Source organism: Phycodurus eques, chromosome 13 (assembly GCF_024500275.1).
Source record: "Phycodurus eques isolate BA_2022a chromosome 13, UOR_Pequ_1.1, whole genome shotgun sequence".
In the NCBI taxonomy this organism is placed as follows: Eukaryota; Metazoa; Chordata; class Actinopteri; order Syngnathiformes; family Syngnathidae; genus Phycodurus; species Phycodurus eques.
In genome coordinates, this window is record NC_084537.1 from 7,377,702 (window position 1) to 7,391,834 (window position 14,133).

Genomic DNA, 14,133 nt, shown 5'->3' on the forward strand with positions numbered 1-14,133 from the left:
GGGTTCAGTCTAATTTACAGTATCTGTTATGGTATGACTCTTACCCATATCGTCGGAATTGAAAAAAAAGGTTTGCTGTGAATACACCGCTGACATGTTGCTCTTATTTTGGTTAAGAAAAAACAAAACAAAAAACGATTTCCGTATCCGGTTACCGTAACAGGCGTGCGCTTGATGGCAGCGCTCTCTTTGTATGGACGCCCAGCAAAGTAGCAGCAGCAGCAGCAGCAGTACAGTATTGCAGGAGTGCAGTAGTACAGGAGTCAGTGTAGTAGTACAGTATCGAAGCAGTTCGAGCTGCAGCTCAGGCTCGCCGGACTAAACATCGCTACCGTCAAATAAACAGGCGGAGAGGCATCTCGCAGTGAGTTAGTCGCTCCCAAATCGTTTTTCATTTTGAATTCATTCATTGTCAACGAAGAAGTGCGTCGACGTCGAAGTTGGGGGGGAGTCGCTGGAGCGTGAAAACCGGCATGGAGAGAAGCCCTCGTTCCAAAACTTGCGGGAGCCTGTAAAGTCCGCTTTTCGGCTACGTAAAAGTCCCGGAGAGTGGCGCTTGGCTCGTGGATGTCCGTCCTCGGCTTTGAACGCAGACCTCCAACTTTGTAAAACAACAGAACGAGCCGAACATTCGTATTCGTTGTCGTGGGAGGCAGAAAGAATAGAAGAAGAATAGAAGGAGAGTAGAAGAAGAATAGGAGAGCGGGAGAAGTGGATGTGTGTCCGGCCATGGATGTGACAGTTTACCCAGCACCTCCCCAGCTTCTGGCCGCGTCAGAGCACAGCAGACTGGGGCAGCTCTCCTACCCCGACCCGGCCTTCGGGACCAGCAAGGTAGAGGACGCGCAGCAGGAACCTCGTGTTGCTCATTGTCTGCCAGATGAAAGTCACCTTTGTGTCGCTCCTGCTTTAATTAACCGGGGGGTTATTCATTCATTTAATTGGCGGGCCCCGTCAATTAAATGCTAATTAATTGCTTTATTATCCACAAGTTAATTAAAGCGGCTGCTGCTCCCACCGTCTATTGATGACGAACTGTGATTTTTGTTAGACTCTCACCGATAGAATTCGAAGGGAATTACGATTTAAACAATATGATGATAATATATGATAGGTTCAAGCGGTTTGGATTCTTGAACAAGTGCAATGGGCGTTTCTTGATACTTTTTTGGTTTTGTTTTATTTAATTTTTTTTATAAAACTTGTCTGAGAAGCTCTTTCTCTCTCCTGCGCAAGGTGAAGGGTCAGGGTCAGAAACCTGTCTGTCGGTGTGCATTGTGACCCCCCCCCCCCCCCCCCCCATTTGACTGTAATTAACGGTGATTATATAATTAAGTGCAATGGAAGAATTTAGCTAACAGAGTATTAACCTTCAGTCTTAAAGCAATGGATTGGGGCGTGCTCATTTTGTAATTTAGCTGAAGAGTCTTGTGACGCCTTAACAGGCTGAAACACTAAATGCTTGTGCTTACATACATTCATCTATCCACAAGCAAAATAAGTCATGTCAACTTTGATTTTAGTTTACGCTTTATTTCTATACTAAATAATATCCTTGTTTTATGGGAGATAAAAATGACGCAACGTCTTTAATTTGACCAAGAAACAGCAGCTCAGGAGGAAAACAAACATCATGTCATGTAACGTCCCTGTAATAAATTTATCAGAATATAATTTATGGTAATCCTTTATCATGTCACTTTGGGATCGAGGAACTTAAAGTGAGAGGCAGTGTTTTATTTCTGGCTATAAAGCGACTTACGATGCTCTCAAAGATGAATGTGTGAATAGTTTAGTTCAGAAATTGCAGGCAAGCATCCTCTGAAGTGCCTCCGCTAAGGTTTCAGCTGTGTGCGTAAAGCGGAGCATCTGTTCACGTTGTATTATTCCACTCTTACATGTGTAACTAATACTGTATGAAGAGAGGCATAGCGGAATGAAGACTATGCGGCGACAAAGTCGAGGCCGCCGTTTTTGATTGGGACGCGGCAAATGTACGTTAGCCGGCCTTGACCTCTGACCTCGAAATGGAGGCATTAATGGAATAGCACATTATTGTTGTTATCATAGAGTTTAGCACTGCACTCATTTGACAGTTTTATGCCTGGCAACCTGCTGCTCTTACTCTGAGAAGGGAACATGATTGCATGCACAAAGGTATGCCGCCGTGCCCTGTGTTGTTGTCAGTGAGTGTTTGTTTGAAAAAAGAAGATAGAGATGGAAGATAGGGGCTGTGGATAGAGAGCGGGCTGTGTGGTTGGGGGTAGGGAATGGAGAGAAAGAGAAACCGAGAGAGAGAGAGTGAAAGAGAGAGGGTTGTTGGGGGCAGGGATGTTGCAGATGAGTGTGGTTGTAGTGGGGGTGGGGCCACTAAGGTTTGTACTATATTTCTCTCTCTGTGTCTTTTGATTCATGGTTCTGTCGGTCTGATAGACAAGATCATATTACTGTGTGGGGGAACAGAGAGCGAGAGAATATAGAGGAGGGAGAGAGACAGGAAAAGCACTGCAGATCACAGAGGCGGTGAGACAGGAAGAGTGGAAAAGTCGGAAGAATAAGAAGCAAACTGAAAAAGGTTGTGTTACAAAAAAAAAAATGATAAAAGGAACAGAGAGGCGTGTCCTCCAGATGTGTTAATGTAAAGCTGCAGAGCCAGATTTTCCATTTCATTTGAGTGGAGACAATCCTCAGCACAATTACAAGATTCCACTAAGGATCATGCATGTGATTATTAACCATGACAACCAGTCTGAAGCTGAGGCTGCACATGCACTGCAACCTTAAACGGATCATTTATATGACGAGATGAATATGTCAATGCAAATGTCTAAACCAGCCGGACATTAAACAGATTTTACTTTGTCAAGTGCCATGCACAAAGTCTGTGCAATGTCAAAGTAACGTGTGGACAGAACAGACTTTCCATCCCTTCTGCAATCAAGCCTTCCACTTACAGAAAAAAGCAACTTGCCTTGTAAATATCAGGCTTGGCTCAGCTGTTACAGTGGCCATCGCCCAACCCGGTTTATAGTCAATTTGGTATTTGACAAACAGTTTTGTGAAATATAACGTTATATAACTATAACTTTATATATAACGTTATATTTTGTACAAAACTTTGTAAAGATCGAATTGTTTTGCTGTGATATGTGTAATAAGGCCGAAAACCAATGTTGAATGCTCGTGACCTTCGATCCCTCAGGCTTCACTGCATCAAAAACCGACATCAATGTGTAAAGGATATCACCACATGGGCTCAGGAACACTTCAGAAAACCAATGTCAGTAAATACAGTTTGGTGCTACATCCGTAAGTGCAACTTGAAACTCTACTATGCAAAGCAAAAGCCATTTATCAACAACACCCGTAAACGCCGCCGGCTTCTCTGGGCCCGCCCGAGCTCATCTAAGAAGGACCGATGCAAAGTGGAAAAGTGGTCCGACGAGTCCAAATTTCAAATTGTTATGGGAAATTTTGAACATCGTGTCCTCCGGGCCAAAGAGGAAAAGAACCATCCGGGCTGTTATGGACGCAAAGTTCAAAAGCCAGCATTTATGATGGTATTGGGCTGTGTTAGTGCCAATGGCATGGCTAACTTACACGTCTGTGAAGGCACCATTAATGCTGAAAGGGACATACAGGTTTTGGAGAAACATACGCTCCGTTGAGCAGCATCTTTTCTACTGCAGCTATTATAAACTGTCCAAAATATACTATTTTTTATAATGTTGGGTAAGATAAATCCAACAGAGGGAAAAAGAAAAATGTATGCTCTTTTTTCCCCCCCCCCATGTCAAGTGTATGTTGTATTTTTTCACATCGCAATATGCATCCTAGGGGTACACAAAAATCGCATTGTCATTTTTTTCCAACATCGTCCAGCCCTAGTAAGTGCATTTCTCAAAACAATTTGTACAAATAGCGAAACACAATGGATTACCTGCAAAAGTCAGTGTCTTGCTGAAAATCCTTTGTTCACCTCTCAAAAGTGAATATCTGCTTCAATGAACATGTCAGCGCCATCAGAATGACAAGTCTTTGTGTCATTGTGTATGGATAAGACAGTCAAATTGCTTGGTTGTCAATGTAACAATGTACTCTGGAGGGCTGTTCGGATGAAAACGATGGCTAAAAGTTTGATGACAATTATTTTAAATTGTAAGTAACACCTTAGTGTATGTGGGAGATTGATTGCAAGAAACATTTCTAAGCTTTTACTGTTTGCACTGTAATTTGCTGACAGACTTCAGCTCATTCCGATCCAGAAAGGAAAAGACAGCACTGCATAACAGAAAGAAAAAAAACAAAACAGAAAAATAGAAATGTGAGCAACGGACAAGCTCCTTATGGAAAACTGCACATGCAATGCTGTAGGAATTACAGTGCAGTCTTTCTCCACCTAAGCCCATGATTGAAAACGTGGTCTTCAAGTGAGGCTCTTATCTCATCAGGAACATGCATTTGTCCTCAGCCTCTTCTGGTTCTTCCTCTGATTTGCCTCCCAACTCCCTTGCCACACAGCATCACTCCTCTTCTTCTTCTCTTTGGCTGTTGACCCCATCCAATTCCTTGTCCTTTCATTGTCAGACATTGTAACATTGTGTTATGGTCCAGCTAATACTTTAGCCAATTGATGCCAGTTTTCTGAAATTAAATTAAAGAAAATCAAGCTTGACCTGGGAAAAAGTCAGATGGAAAGCCTAATGAAACTGTATAGAAATACAGTAGTCTTGGCATATTATGACAACTTCTTCAATCATTTTGCATTTCTAGACTTTTGCGATGAACTAGTGCCTAAATGTTGTGGGGGGTGAGACTATTCAACAGAGAAACTATAAAATATTTTGATCAACATGACATAAGCAGGCGGCACGGTGGACGAATCCCGGCCCCGCCTGTGTAGAGTTTGCATGTTCTCCCCATGTCTGCGTGGGTTTTCTGCGGGCTCTCCGGTTTCGTCCCACATCCCAAAAACATGCATGGTAGGTTGATTGGAGACTCTAAATTGCCCGTAGGTATGAATGTGTGCGCGAATGGTTGTTTGTTTATATGTGCCCTGTGATTGGCTGGCAACCAGTTCAGGGTGTACTCCGCCTCTCGCCCGAAGATAGCTGGGATAGGCTCTAGGACGCCCGCGACCCTTCTGAGGATAAAGTGGTACAGAAAATGGATGGAGGGATGGATAGAATGACATAAGCAATTGATAATGTAAGAAACAGCAGAGAATTGTAAGAAAAGCAAATTCATTTATACAGCGCATTTCATACACAAGGTAACTCAATGTACTTTACACGATTAAAAGCATTTAAAAACAAAGAAAAAAATAAAAGTACAATTAAAACAGTGTACAGTGCAAGAAATATCATTTAAACGTGGAAATCATCTAAAAAGCAGGAGAAAAAAGAAGAGTTTTTAACTTGGACTTAAAAACATTTACACTTGGGGCTGACGTCACTTCTGTTATTATTCCATTTGTGTGCAGCAGTCGCTAAGTGCTGCAACACCACGTTTGCTTTGGACTGTCGATCTCAGAGCCCTACTGGGTTTATATTCCATTAGCATTTCTTTCATGTATGCAGGACCTAAACCATTTAGTGATTTATAGAACAGTAGCAGAACTTTAAAATATATTCTAAAGCTGACTGGGCTGCAGCATTCTGCATGAGCTGCAGCTGTTTAATGCTCTTTTTCGGGAGTCCAATAAGAAGACAATAGTCAAGTCTACTTGAGATAAAAGCATGGATGAGCTTCTCCTGGTCTGCTTGGCACATGCAAGCCTTCACTCTGGATATGTTCTTCAGATGGTAGAAGGCAGTTTTAGTAATTGATTTGATATGACTGTTGAAAGTCAGGTAGGAATTTATCAGTACCCCAAGTCACTTCACTAACCCCTCTTCTCACTCAAATTTGACCAAAGCCACGTCCATCAGTGACGTGCACAAGTGTGATTCTCAAACATGGGCATTCATAATGGCATGTGATTACAGTATGAAAGTGTGTAATTGTGATAGTCACGGAGAACAATGTCCAGCTTTAACAAAATAGCAGCACTAGCAATAATATGTTAGCATTAGCACAGTAAACAAGACAGTGATGATTGATTGATTGGTAGGTAGCAATTATTTGTAATTGAGTGTTACGAGAATTCAAAATTTATCGGTTTGAAGTTAAATTTTTTAGAAAGTACAATCAATTAAAAATCAAAAAGACATAATAAACATTGCTAAAAATGTTGCTAAATCTGTGTCGCTTCTGAATATTCTCAGCTGCCTGAAGTCCCTTCGCTCTACCTCTGTTTGTCTTTCCCAGTTGTTAGCAAACAAGGGAAGGACTTTTATTTTCTAGAGGTGGATATTCTAAAATAGTCACCAAAACACCTGACACCCAAGCTAACAGGGTGTGCCCGCTATGCGTATGTCCATGAGTCCAACGCAAATGATTGACACCACATCTGTCACACCTTCTGTCTCTGATAGGTTGTTTTACCTCAGCCCGGTGATTTCTTTAAAAAAAAAAAAAAAAAAGAAACTCCCCTTAAATATGCTAATTGATTAATACTCAAGCTATATTATTTCTCCGTGCGGATGCACGCTGCAAGCATTACGAGTTACTAGAGAAGGCGTCCTAAACATTGCAGTGCAATTTAATGATAGCTTCTAGATTTTATGATAGGACTGTAACCCTGGAACAGATTTCAAATTTCATTATTTCCCATTGAGAAAATGGTTTGGAAATACACAGTACTTGTATTAATCATACATTAATGTACATAGTCTAGATATACTTTCATTCAAAGCTTTTTAACTTCGAGAGACATATTTTGCAGCCTTATTGTGAACCATCTAAAACGCATCTGATTTATATGTACATAAGTGGCTGCAGCTCCCTATTTTGTATCACGCCCTCCTTTTTGCCCCTTCCCCATAAACTAAACAGAGTAGTTCTAATACATGAGAACACATCTGATAGAGGCAATTTCCTGTCTGCTACATGTGTGAAAGGGCAACTCTGGTCCCGTTTCTCCGGACATTGTTTGGACTTCCTGAGATGGCTTTGCATTAGTAGCATTCTTCGATGGTTACACATTAGATTTTTTACAAGGTTTTGAACTAGAGATAAGCATCTACTCAAAAACTGCACAGTGCTATCTTGATTCAACTGCAGAATCTTAGTGTTTTCTTATTATTAGGGCGGCACGATTATGGGCAAAATAATAATCACGATTGTTTTGATCAATATTGTAATCACTATTATTCATCATGATTATTACTCATATTAGGGAGACATCTTTATTTTTATTGCACTTTTCAACAAATAATATGTAACAATTTTCAGTGCATAATGAATCTTTAAATAACAATAAATGATAGATAATAATAAAAAAATAAAAATAAATAAATAAATAAATATACCCCAAATAATTCTACTTTACCAATAGCTAACTGAATAATATTATAAAGTGCAATAATGAATTGCAACTTAATGGAAGCAAATACAGTTAATGCATAAAAGGCAATAACATTAGGCTGCAAGCACCGACTTTTCATTTGAAAATCCCAGTCAATAAAGTGAATTGTCAAGGACAGGTACATCTCTGTTGTTCTCCTTGACCATTGGTGAGTTGTGCATGGTCATAAAGTCTAAAGAACTCGACAGTTGTGATCAGTGTTGTGCCTGAATGAGTTCAATGGACGAAAGTTCATAAACTGAACGTGAACTGAACGTAGTTTATTTCTGCCTGATGAACGTAATTGAGAGCTCACTCATTCTGGCTTCAAAGAACGGTTTTTGAACGAAAGTTCATTTTCATTCAAAAATGCCAGGTTTTGTTCGGGACTTCCAGGAAAAACCCGTCTGAACACACTATATATGAGCCTTTATATGTCGGCGGATAAACGCTCTATTTGGCTACCGATTCAGTGCCGTGCCACGGAGTACGATGCCGTCCCTTAACCTTAATTAACCATACGTTCCCCCCCTGGTGGCTGGCTGACTAGGTTGCGAGCACTACTACAAATGAAGCACTTTTCACCATGCAGCAGTGCCCACATTTGTACAATCAGGCTCATTTAATCGTGGCAGTCAAAATCACGATCACGAATATTCACTCCCATTAACGCAGTGTCCCTGAATGCACCTTGGGCACTCACGCAGCTGCGTTGTGCCTGCCTACAGTAGTTTCATTCTGAAGAGCGAAATATCTTATTAGCATGTCCAAACAGATCCCTCTACTGGTCACTTTTATTATTGAATTCATATTTAATTCAATGTGTATATTACATTACACCAACATCGCAGCGGACCCTGCAATGTGACTATTGCGCACACATACATCCGCGATGACGATGCTCAAACAATATATCATGCAGCCCTTATATATATATAAGCAATATTTCTTTGTGTGAAGGATAGCAATGGGTTGTGTGTTGTGGGATATTTATACTGGGACCATTTTAATAATATTTAATCTTCAATTGTGTGAAATATTTTCATTGGAATACATTTCAGTGAGTTCAGAGGAAAAATGAGACGTAAATTTTTTTGTGTGAGTGACAACCTCAGAATTTATGTACTTATTTGAGGGCTGCCAAACTACCTACCTAACTAACTACATTTCCTCTGCCAAGAGTAGACTTGGTTTATATGTCTGTCAGTCTGCAGTATTTCCGATTCATTCAAACCATGAAATATGATGGGAGGCATGGGCCAAAGAAGAATCCATTACTTTCTTGGAGCATGTCCAGGAATTTCAGAACATGTTGAATATCAAGTTTTGGTGCAATATACACTCACCTTCAAAAATATTGAAACAGTGACGCCAATTCCACTTTTAGTGTGAACTGACTGTGGAATGTGACGAGAACATTTCAGCTTTTATTTTCATTTGGAGCTGGTACACAAGATAGCACAAATGTACAGATGCTGCATTAGAAGATGCAAAACACTCATAAACAAGAAGAATTGTAAGGCCAGGTTGGAATTTGCCAATAAGTCCAGAGACATGCCTCAAAAAATATGGGACAAAGATTTGTGGACTTATGTGACTAAGATTAATTTTGACCAAAGAGATGGAAAGGCTAAATCCACAGTAGAGGTAATGGCTCGGTTTGGGCTTGTGGGATAGTCTCATTAATCTTCATTGATGTAACTCAAGATGGCAGCAGCAAAATGAACTCAGAAGTCTATAGAAACATTTTGTCTGCCTATTTAAAGACAGATGCAACCAAACCGTTTGGGAGATCCTACATCATGCTGTAAGATAATTACCCAAAACACACTGCTCCCCAAAAAATAGTTAATTAGGGGAAAGAAGTGGAAGGTTTTAGAGTGGCCAAATCGATCTACATACTTAAACCCGATAGTCAACTGTCCCAGTAGTTGAGCGCACCTTAAAATGTGGTGTTTTATTACAAATAATGTTACCTCTAAGTCAGTGATTCTATACTGGTGGCTCGGGACCCAAAAGTGGGTCGCAAACCCATAATGGGTGGGTCGCGGACACAGAGTAAAAAATTACAGCGGGTCCTCAACGATTCCGGCATACAATGTTTTGAAGTTACTAATGGAAAGAAGAAGTAAGAAGTAGTTTACCCAATGGCTTAAGAATACATGGTTACGTGTACAAGACGCCACCCTCAGTTAATGTCGTACTTACTGTTTTTCATTGGATTCTTTTATATTTATCAAGTGTTTGGTGCAATTGTGAGAGCTAATTTTACTTTCTTTGTTGTTGTACATGAAGTTGTCATGTTCATCCTCAGTTTCTTAATTAGGTGCTCTGAGGCAGTTTGAACATGGAATCATGTGTTCCTATGTTTAAAAACATGATATACTGTACGTATGTTTTCAGGCTATTTTGGATCAATTGATGTTCTTATTGCTTTTCACTTCTGTAAAAGCGGATAGCGACTTGGCAACAATAGGAAAATGCAGGTCCCAGGGTTAAAACAGTTGTGAACCACAGTTTTAAATGGTGCAGATGCAGATGTACAAATGTACCAGGAAATGAAAGCTGAAATGTTGAGCGTTTGTCTCATATTCATTTTTTGATGTCAAACCCAAATGTTTTTCGTCTACTGCAAAAATAAAGGAATTGACCTCACTGTTCTAATTCTTTTGGAACAGAGTGTATTTGATAAGTATGGCTTATTGCTCTTTGAATACTTAATGGGTTCAGACCACGTAATAAGACAGACGTAATTCTGACTGACAGTACTAGTGTATTTTTCATTTTATTAGAGTAGTTTTCAGGGTAGCAGATTGTCTTCCTATTTGGTACGCATCTGTTACCACGGTTGTAAACACAAGAAATTGAGATTTAAACAAAAAAAGGATGAGAACAGTTGTCTCTGTGGCCGACAGCCAGCTCAGTGTGTTGCTGTTATGCTTGTGCACATTTTTGTCATTCAGAGGACCAGCGGCAGCAGCAGAAGCAAGTGAGCTACATTGAGGTGTGATTGGACAAAAGGGCATGTGTAAAAATAATCAGTTAGCTTGTTATGTTAAACACTGCAATTTTAGAAGTAATGTGTGGTGTGGCAGACAAATGTAAACACAACTACTGTATGAATAAAATCTTTGTAAATGGTAAATCGAGTGAGATGATGTAGAAGGAATAGAAAAAGGGAGAAGGAATAATGTAAATACTAAAACTGAAACCCCGGCAATGGATTTCTAAAGAAAAACAAATCAGAGAAGAGTTCACCTGTTAAAAGAATAGGAGAATATAAAAGAAGGTTAGTAAGTCACTAACTCAGAGAAACAACGTGGACATCAAATAGAGGGCGGAATGACGTCATAAACTATTAATAAATAGGTAGAGCTGCAAAATTGAAATAACATTAGACAATATGTTTGAGTCTTTCAGTGTAGCATTAAAGTATATGTGAAGGTGCTTCTTTAATTCACAATTATTACATGTTGCTTAATGTGGCAGTGATAAACACCAATAAATGTTTCCAGTAAGATATAACTGTTAAAACCTGTTAAATACAACGACGGCAACAACCTTTAACGTATACAACAACAGTCAAAGCCCAGACCTAGATTGAAAATCTGTGCACAAGAGATGATTTTGCAATCTGACATGTTTGGAGTGCTTTTGCAAGGAACTGACCCACTCGGTCAGTGCTTCATTTATAAATTAAGACATGCCATTTTAATAAACTCTGAGCCAAAAAGAACAAACATTGTTAATTTGTAATTAAACCACTAGGTGGGTTAGCAGTCGGCACAGTGATCGACTGGTTAGCTCTGCTATTTTAACAAAGGTATGTTGATTTTCTACATCCACTACACATGAAGATGTCTTAACCACAAAATAGCATTTGCAGTTTAGATATTGTTTTTCAGTGGTTCCATTGTACTGTACATGCATGCACATCTTCATAGCTATACCATTGTTTGTTGTATGTTTCCATTGGCCCAACCCTCTCTTTGAGTTTAGGAGCGACAACAGCTTTTGGCATTTTTTTGTGAATGTCTCATACTGGCCAGGTATTGCACCTGTTTTTCCATTCCACTAAAACTGTCATGAAGCTCAACTGTGGACTTTGTGACAACATAATTGGCTCGAGTCTCACTGCTAACTTTAACTGGGGAGTGGTAGAATAATTGGAATAATTGTTATGCTACGATCATCATACTGTATCTCTATAATGTCTCCAAGATCATACAAACTGTAGACATGCACTGTGCGTGTCTCGCTTGCCAATGGATATTTGTTGTACACTCTGCTGAATCACAAGACAAATGACCTGACAGGGTCTAGTCATAAACATTAAGTTATAGTATAAGCTATAAGTATAAGTTATAGCTCAAGTATTTTTATTTTGTTTTCCTACATGGAAATCAAAATAATCCTGACTCCAGTGAAAGCTTGTAAAAATCTGACCTCGTTCCAACTCATAAAAAACAAAAAATCTATGTTGTCCAAATCCTTTACTCTGCTGCTGCTTATGTGACTGTTCTATGTAACTTAAAAACAAACACACACCCCTAGATCTACTCCATCATCCACTGTAGACTAATTCTACTGTGGGGTATAATACTCTGCTCATGTAATCATAGAATAATGCTCTACAGGGCTTAGTGTTGTGAATATTTGGAGATGGCAAGTAGCCAGATTTGAAATAGGATAGTCCTCTCGACTACAAAACACTGACAGGTTTTGTTGCTAAGTCTAGAAATGGAATGTCAACTATCTCGCTGTTTTCCAAAAATGACTTTCATTTGTTTTCAGACATATGGCCAAAGTGAATCAGACAGCTTTAGCTATTCCTTTGCATGTTTCTGCTCTGTGTTTTATTGTTGTACCTTTGACACTCTATTTTTCAGTTGTGAATATATTAAGAGTGTCCTCTAAAATTATTGAAACAGTAGGGCCGATATCATTATTTCTGCTGTAGACTCACTGAAGACATATGGGTTTGACATCAAAAGACCAACATTTCAGCTTTTATATATTTAGTACACTAGTGGTTTATTTCTTCTTCAGGACATTCTAAATACAGTGGGACCTTGTTCTATCGAACCCCGATTTAACGGATATGGGAAGTAACAGGCACCGTGAGCCACATGGCTAATTTGCATGCACCAAGACGCATGCAAATCTCATGTAAATTAGTTCTTGTGCGCTGGTTTGCTGCGCTCTTCAAAACGGCAGGCCTGGGTCCTGGCTAGAGGAGGTAAGTTTGGATATACTTTTCAAACATTTACAAGGTTTTTGGATCATTTACAGTAATGTTTTACTGTATTGTGTGTTTTAGGCCATGAAAAAAGTTGAAAACAATAATTTTGTACTGTATGGTTGTATTTAGGCAATGAAAAATAGCTTCAGTATAACGGACAAACGGCTGTAACTGACTCCACCTCCCACCCCCCCAATTGCTTGTACAACGGCTCGGCAATTTCCATCTCAGCTTCACAATGTCTTGCCCCCCCAATTGACAGGTAGTTTTCATGTTGGTTACCGTAATTTCTCGTGTATAATACGCACCCTCAAAGTTGAAAATTTGTTTTCAAAATTCTGGAAAACCCTTCTACCTTTGTATAACGCATTCTTACAATGCATGATTTTGCTTCTACCCATATGATCAAAATGTAATAATATTATAATTATTCTGAAGTTAAGCACTTTATTTGAACACATAATACTTTATTTTTATTTACTTGCTGTTATTTTGAAATTCACAGCCCTACTTTTATTTGTTAAATGAGTAAACACAAAGTTGTGCTCATGTTTGATTACCCAGGCAGAATTTGTAAGATGGATACAATTCTTTAAAGAAAACATGAAGGGCCAGGGGAAACGCATTTAATTTTATTTTAAAGGGATTCAATTTAAACTGTCAAGCATTTCAGAAAAGCATTATCATTAAACAAAACATAACCATAAAGAAATTAATGATGTTTGTTGTTCAGTCATCAGTCATATAAAAAAAAACAAAAAAACAACAACAATATTTCACAAATTCTGCCTGGGTATGTAAACTTATGAGCACAACCGTACATACATGCACTCATGCATACCCCTGTCATATTGGAATGAAAGTGTACACCTTTCTCATAACCTCGAGGTGGCTGCGGCATATTGGAATGAAAGTGTACAGGTTTTTCATAACCTCTAGATGGCGGCATACATAATATATAATATAAAATGTGATTTCCCCCACCCCCTCCATAAATCTGGGCATGGGGTTTATTAGAAAAGAGCCCACTTTTTGAGAAAACCTGGTAGTTCATTCACAGCTGTTGATACAGTGACCTTACCCTAAATGCCAATTCCACATGATATTTTGTCTTTATCACATACTCTCATAGACAGTCCACATTGGCGGGGATTTTTGGTTACGAAGCATAACGCCAACAACCCCCAACCCACACTGCAAATGTTCATTAATGACTGGGTGACACTGAGTCCTGTTGCTTGTTCACGGGTGTGGCTGAAAATGTTTCATTTAGTTGAAGCACAAGGATACAGAGATGAGAGTCTTCTAGTTGAGGGAGGTATGCCAAATGGAACAGATGGAAGGAGACAGAGCGCTGCCAGAAGAGACTAATTATCAGAATTTGATTTCCAAAATAAACATATTGCAATCAAATCATGTAATGTAATCATCAGTGCATTGTTGT

General features: G+C 39.3%; 1 protein-coding gene across 4 annotated transcripts in view; it reads left to right on the plus strand.

Annotated features, from left to right (window-relative positions):
* Positions 1 to 201: 201 nt before the first annotated feature.
* The window catches only part of tox (thymocyte selection-associated high mobility group box), a 67,925-nt gene continuing 53,993 nt past the window's right edge, over positions 202 to 14,133 (plus strand). For all 4 annotated transcript variants that reach the window (XM_061694266.1, XM_061694270.1, XM_061694269.1 and 1 more), the window contains exon 1: positions 202 to 834. In XM_061694266.1, the coding sequence (XP_061550250.1) occupies positions 730 to 834 (105 nt within the window). In that variant the 5' untranslated portion in view covers positions 202 to 729. The remainder of the gene's footprint in view (positions 835 to 14,133) is intronic.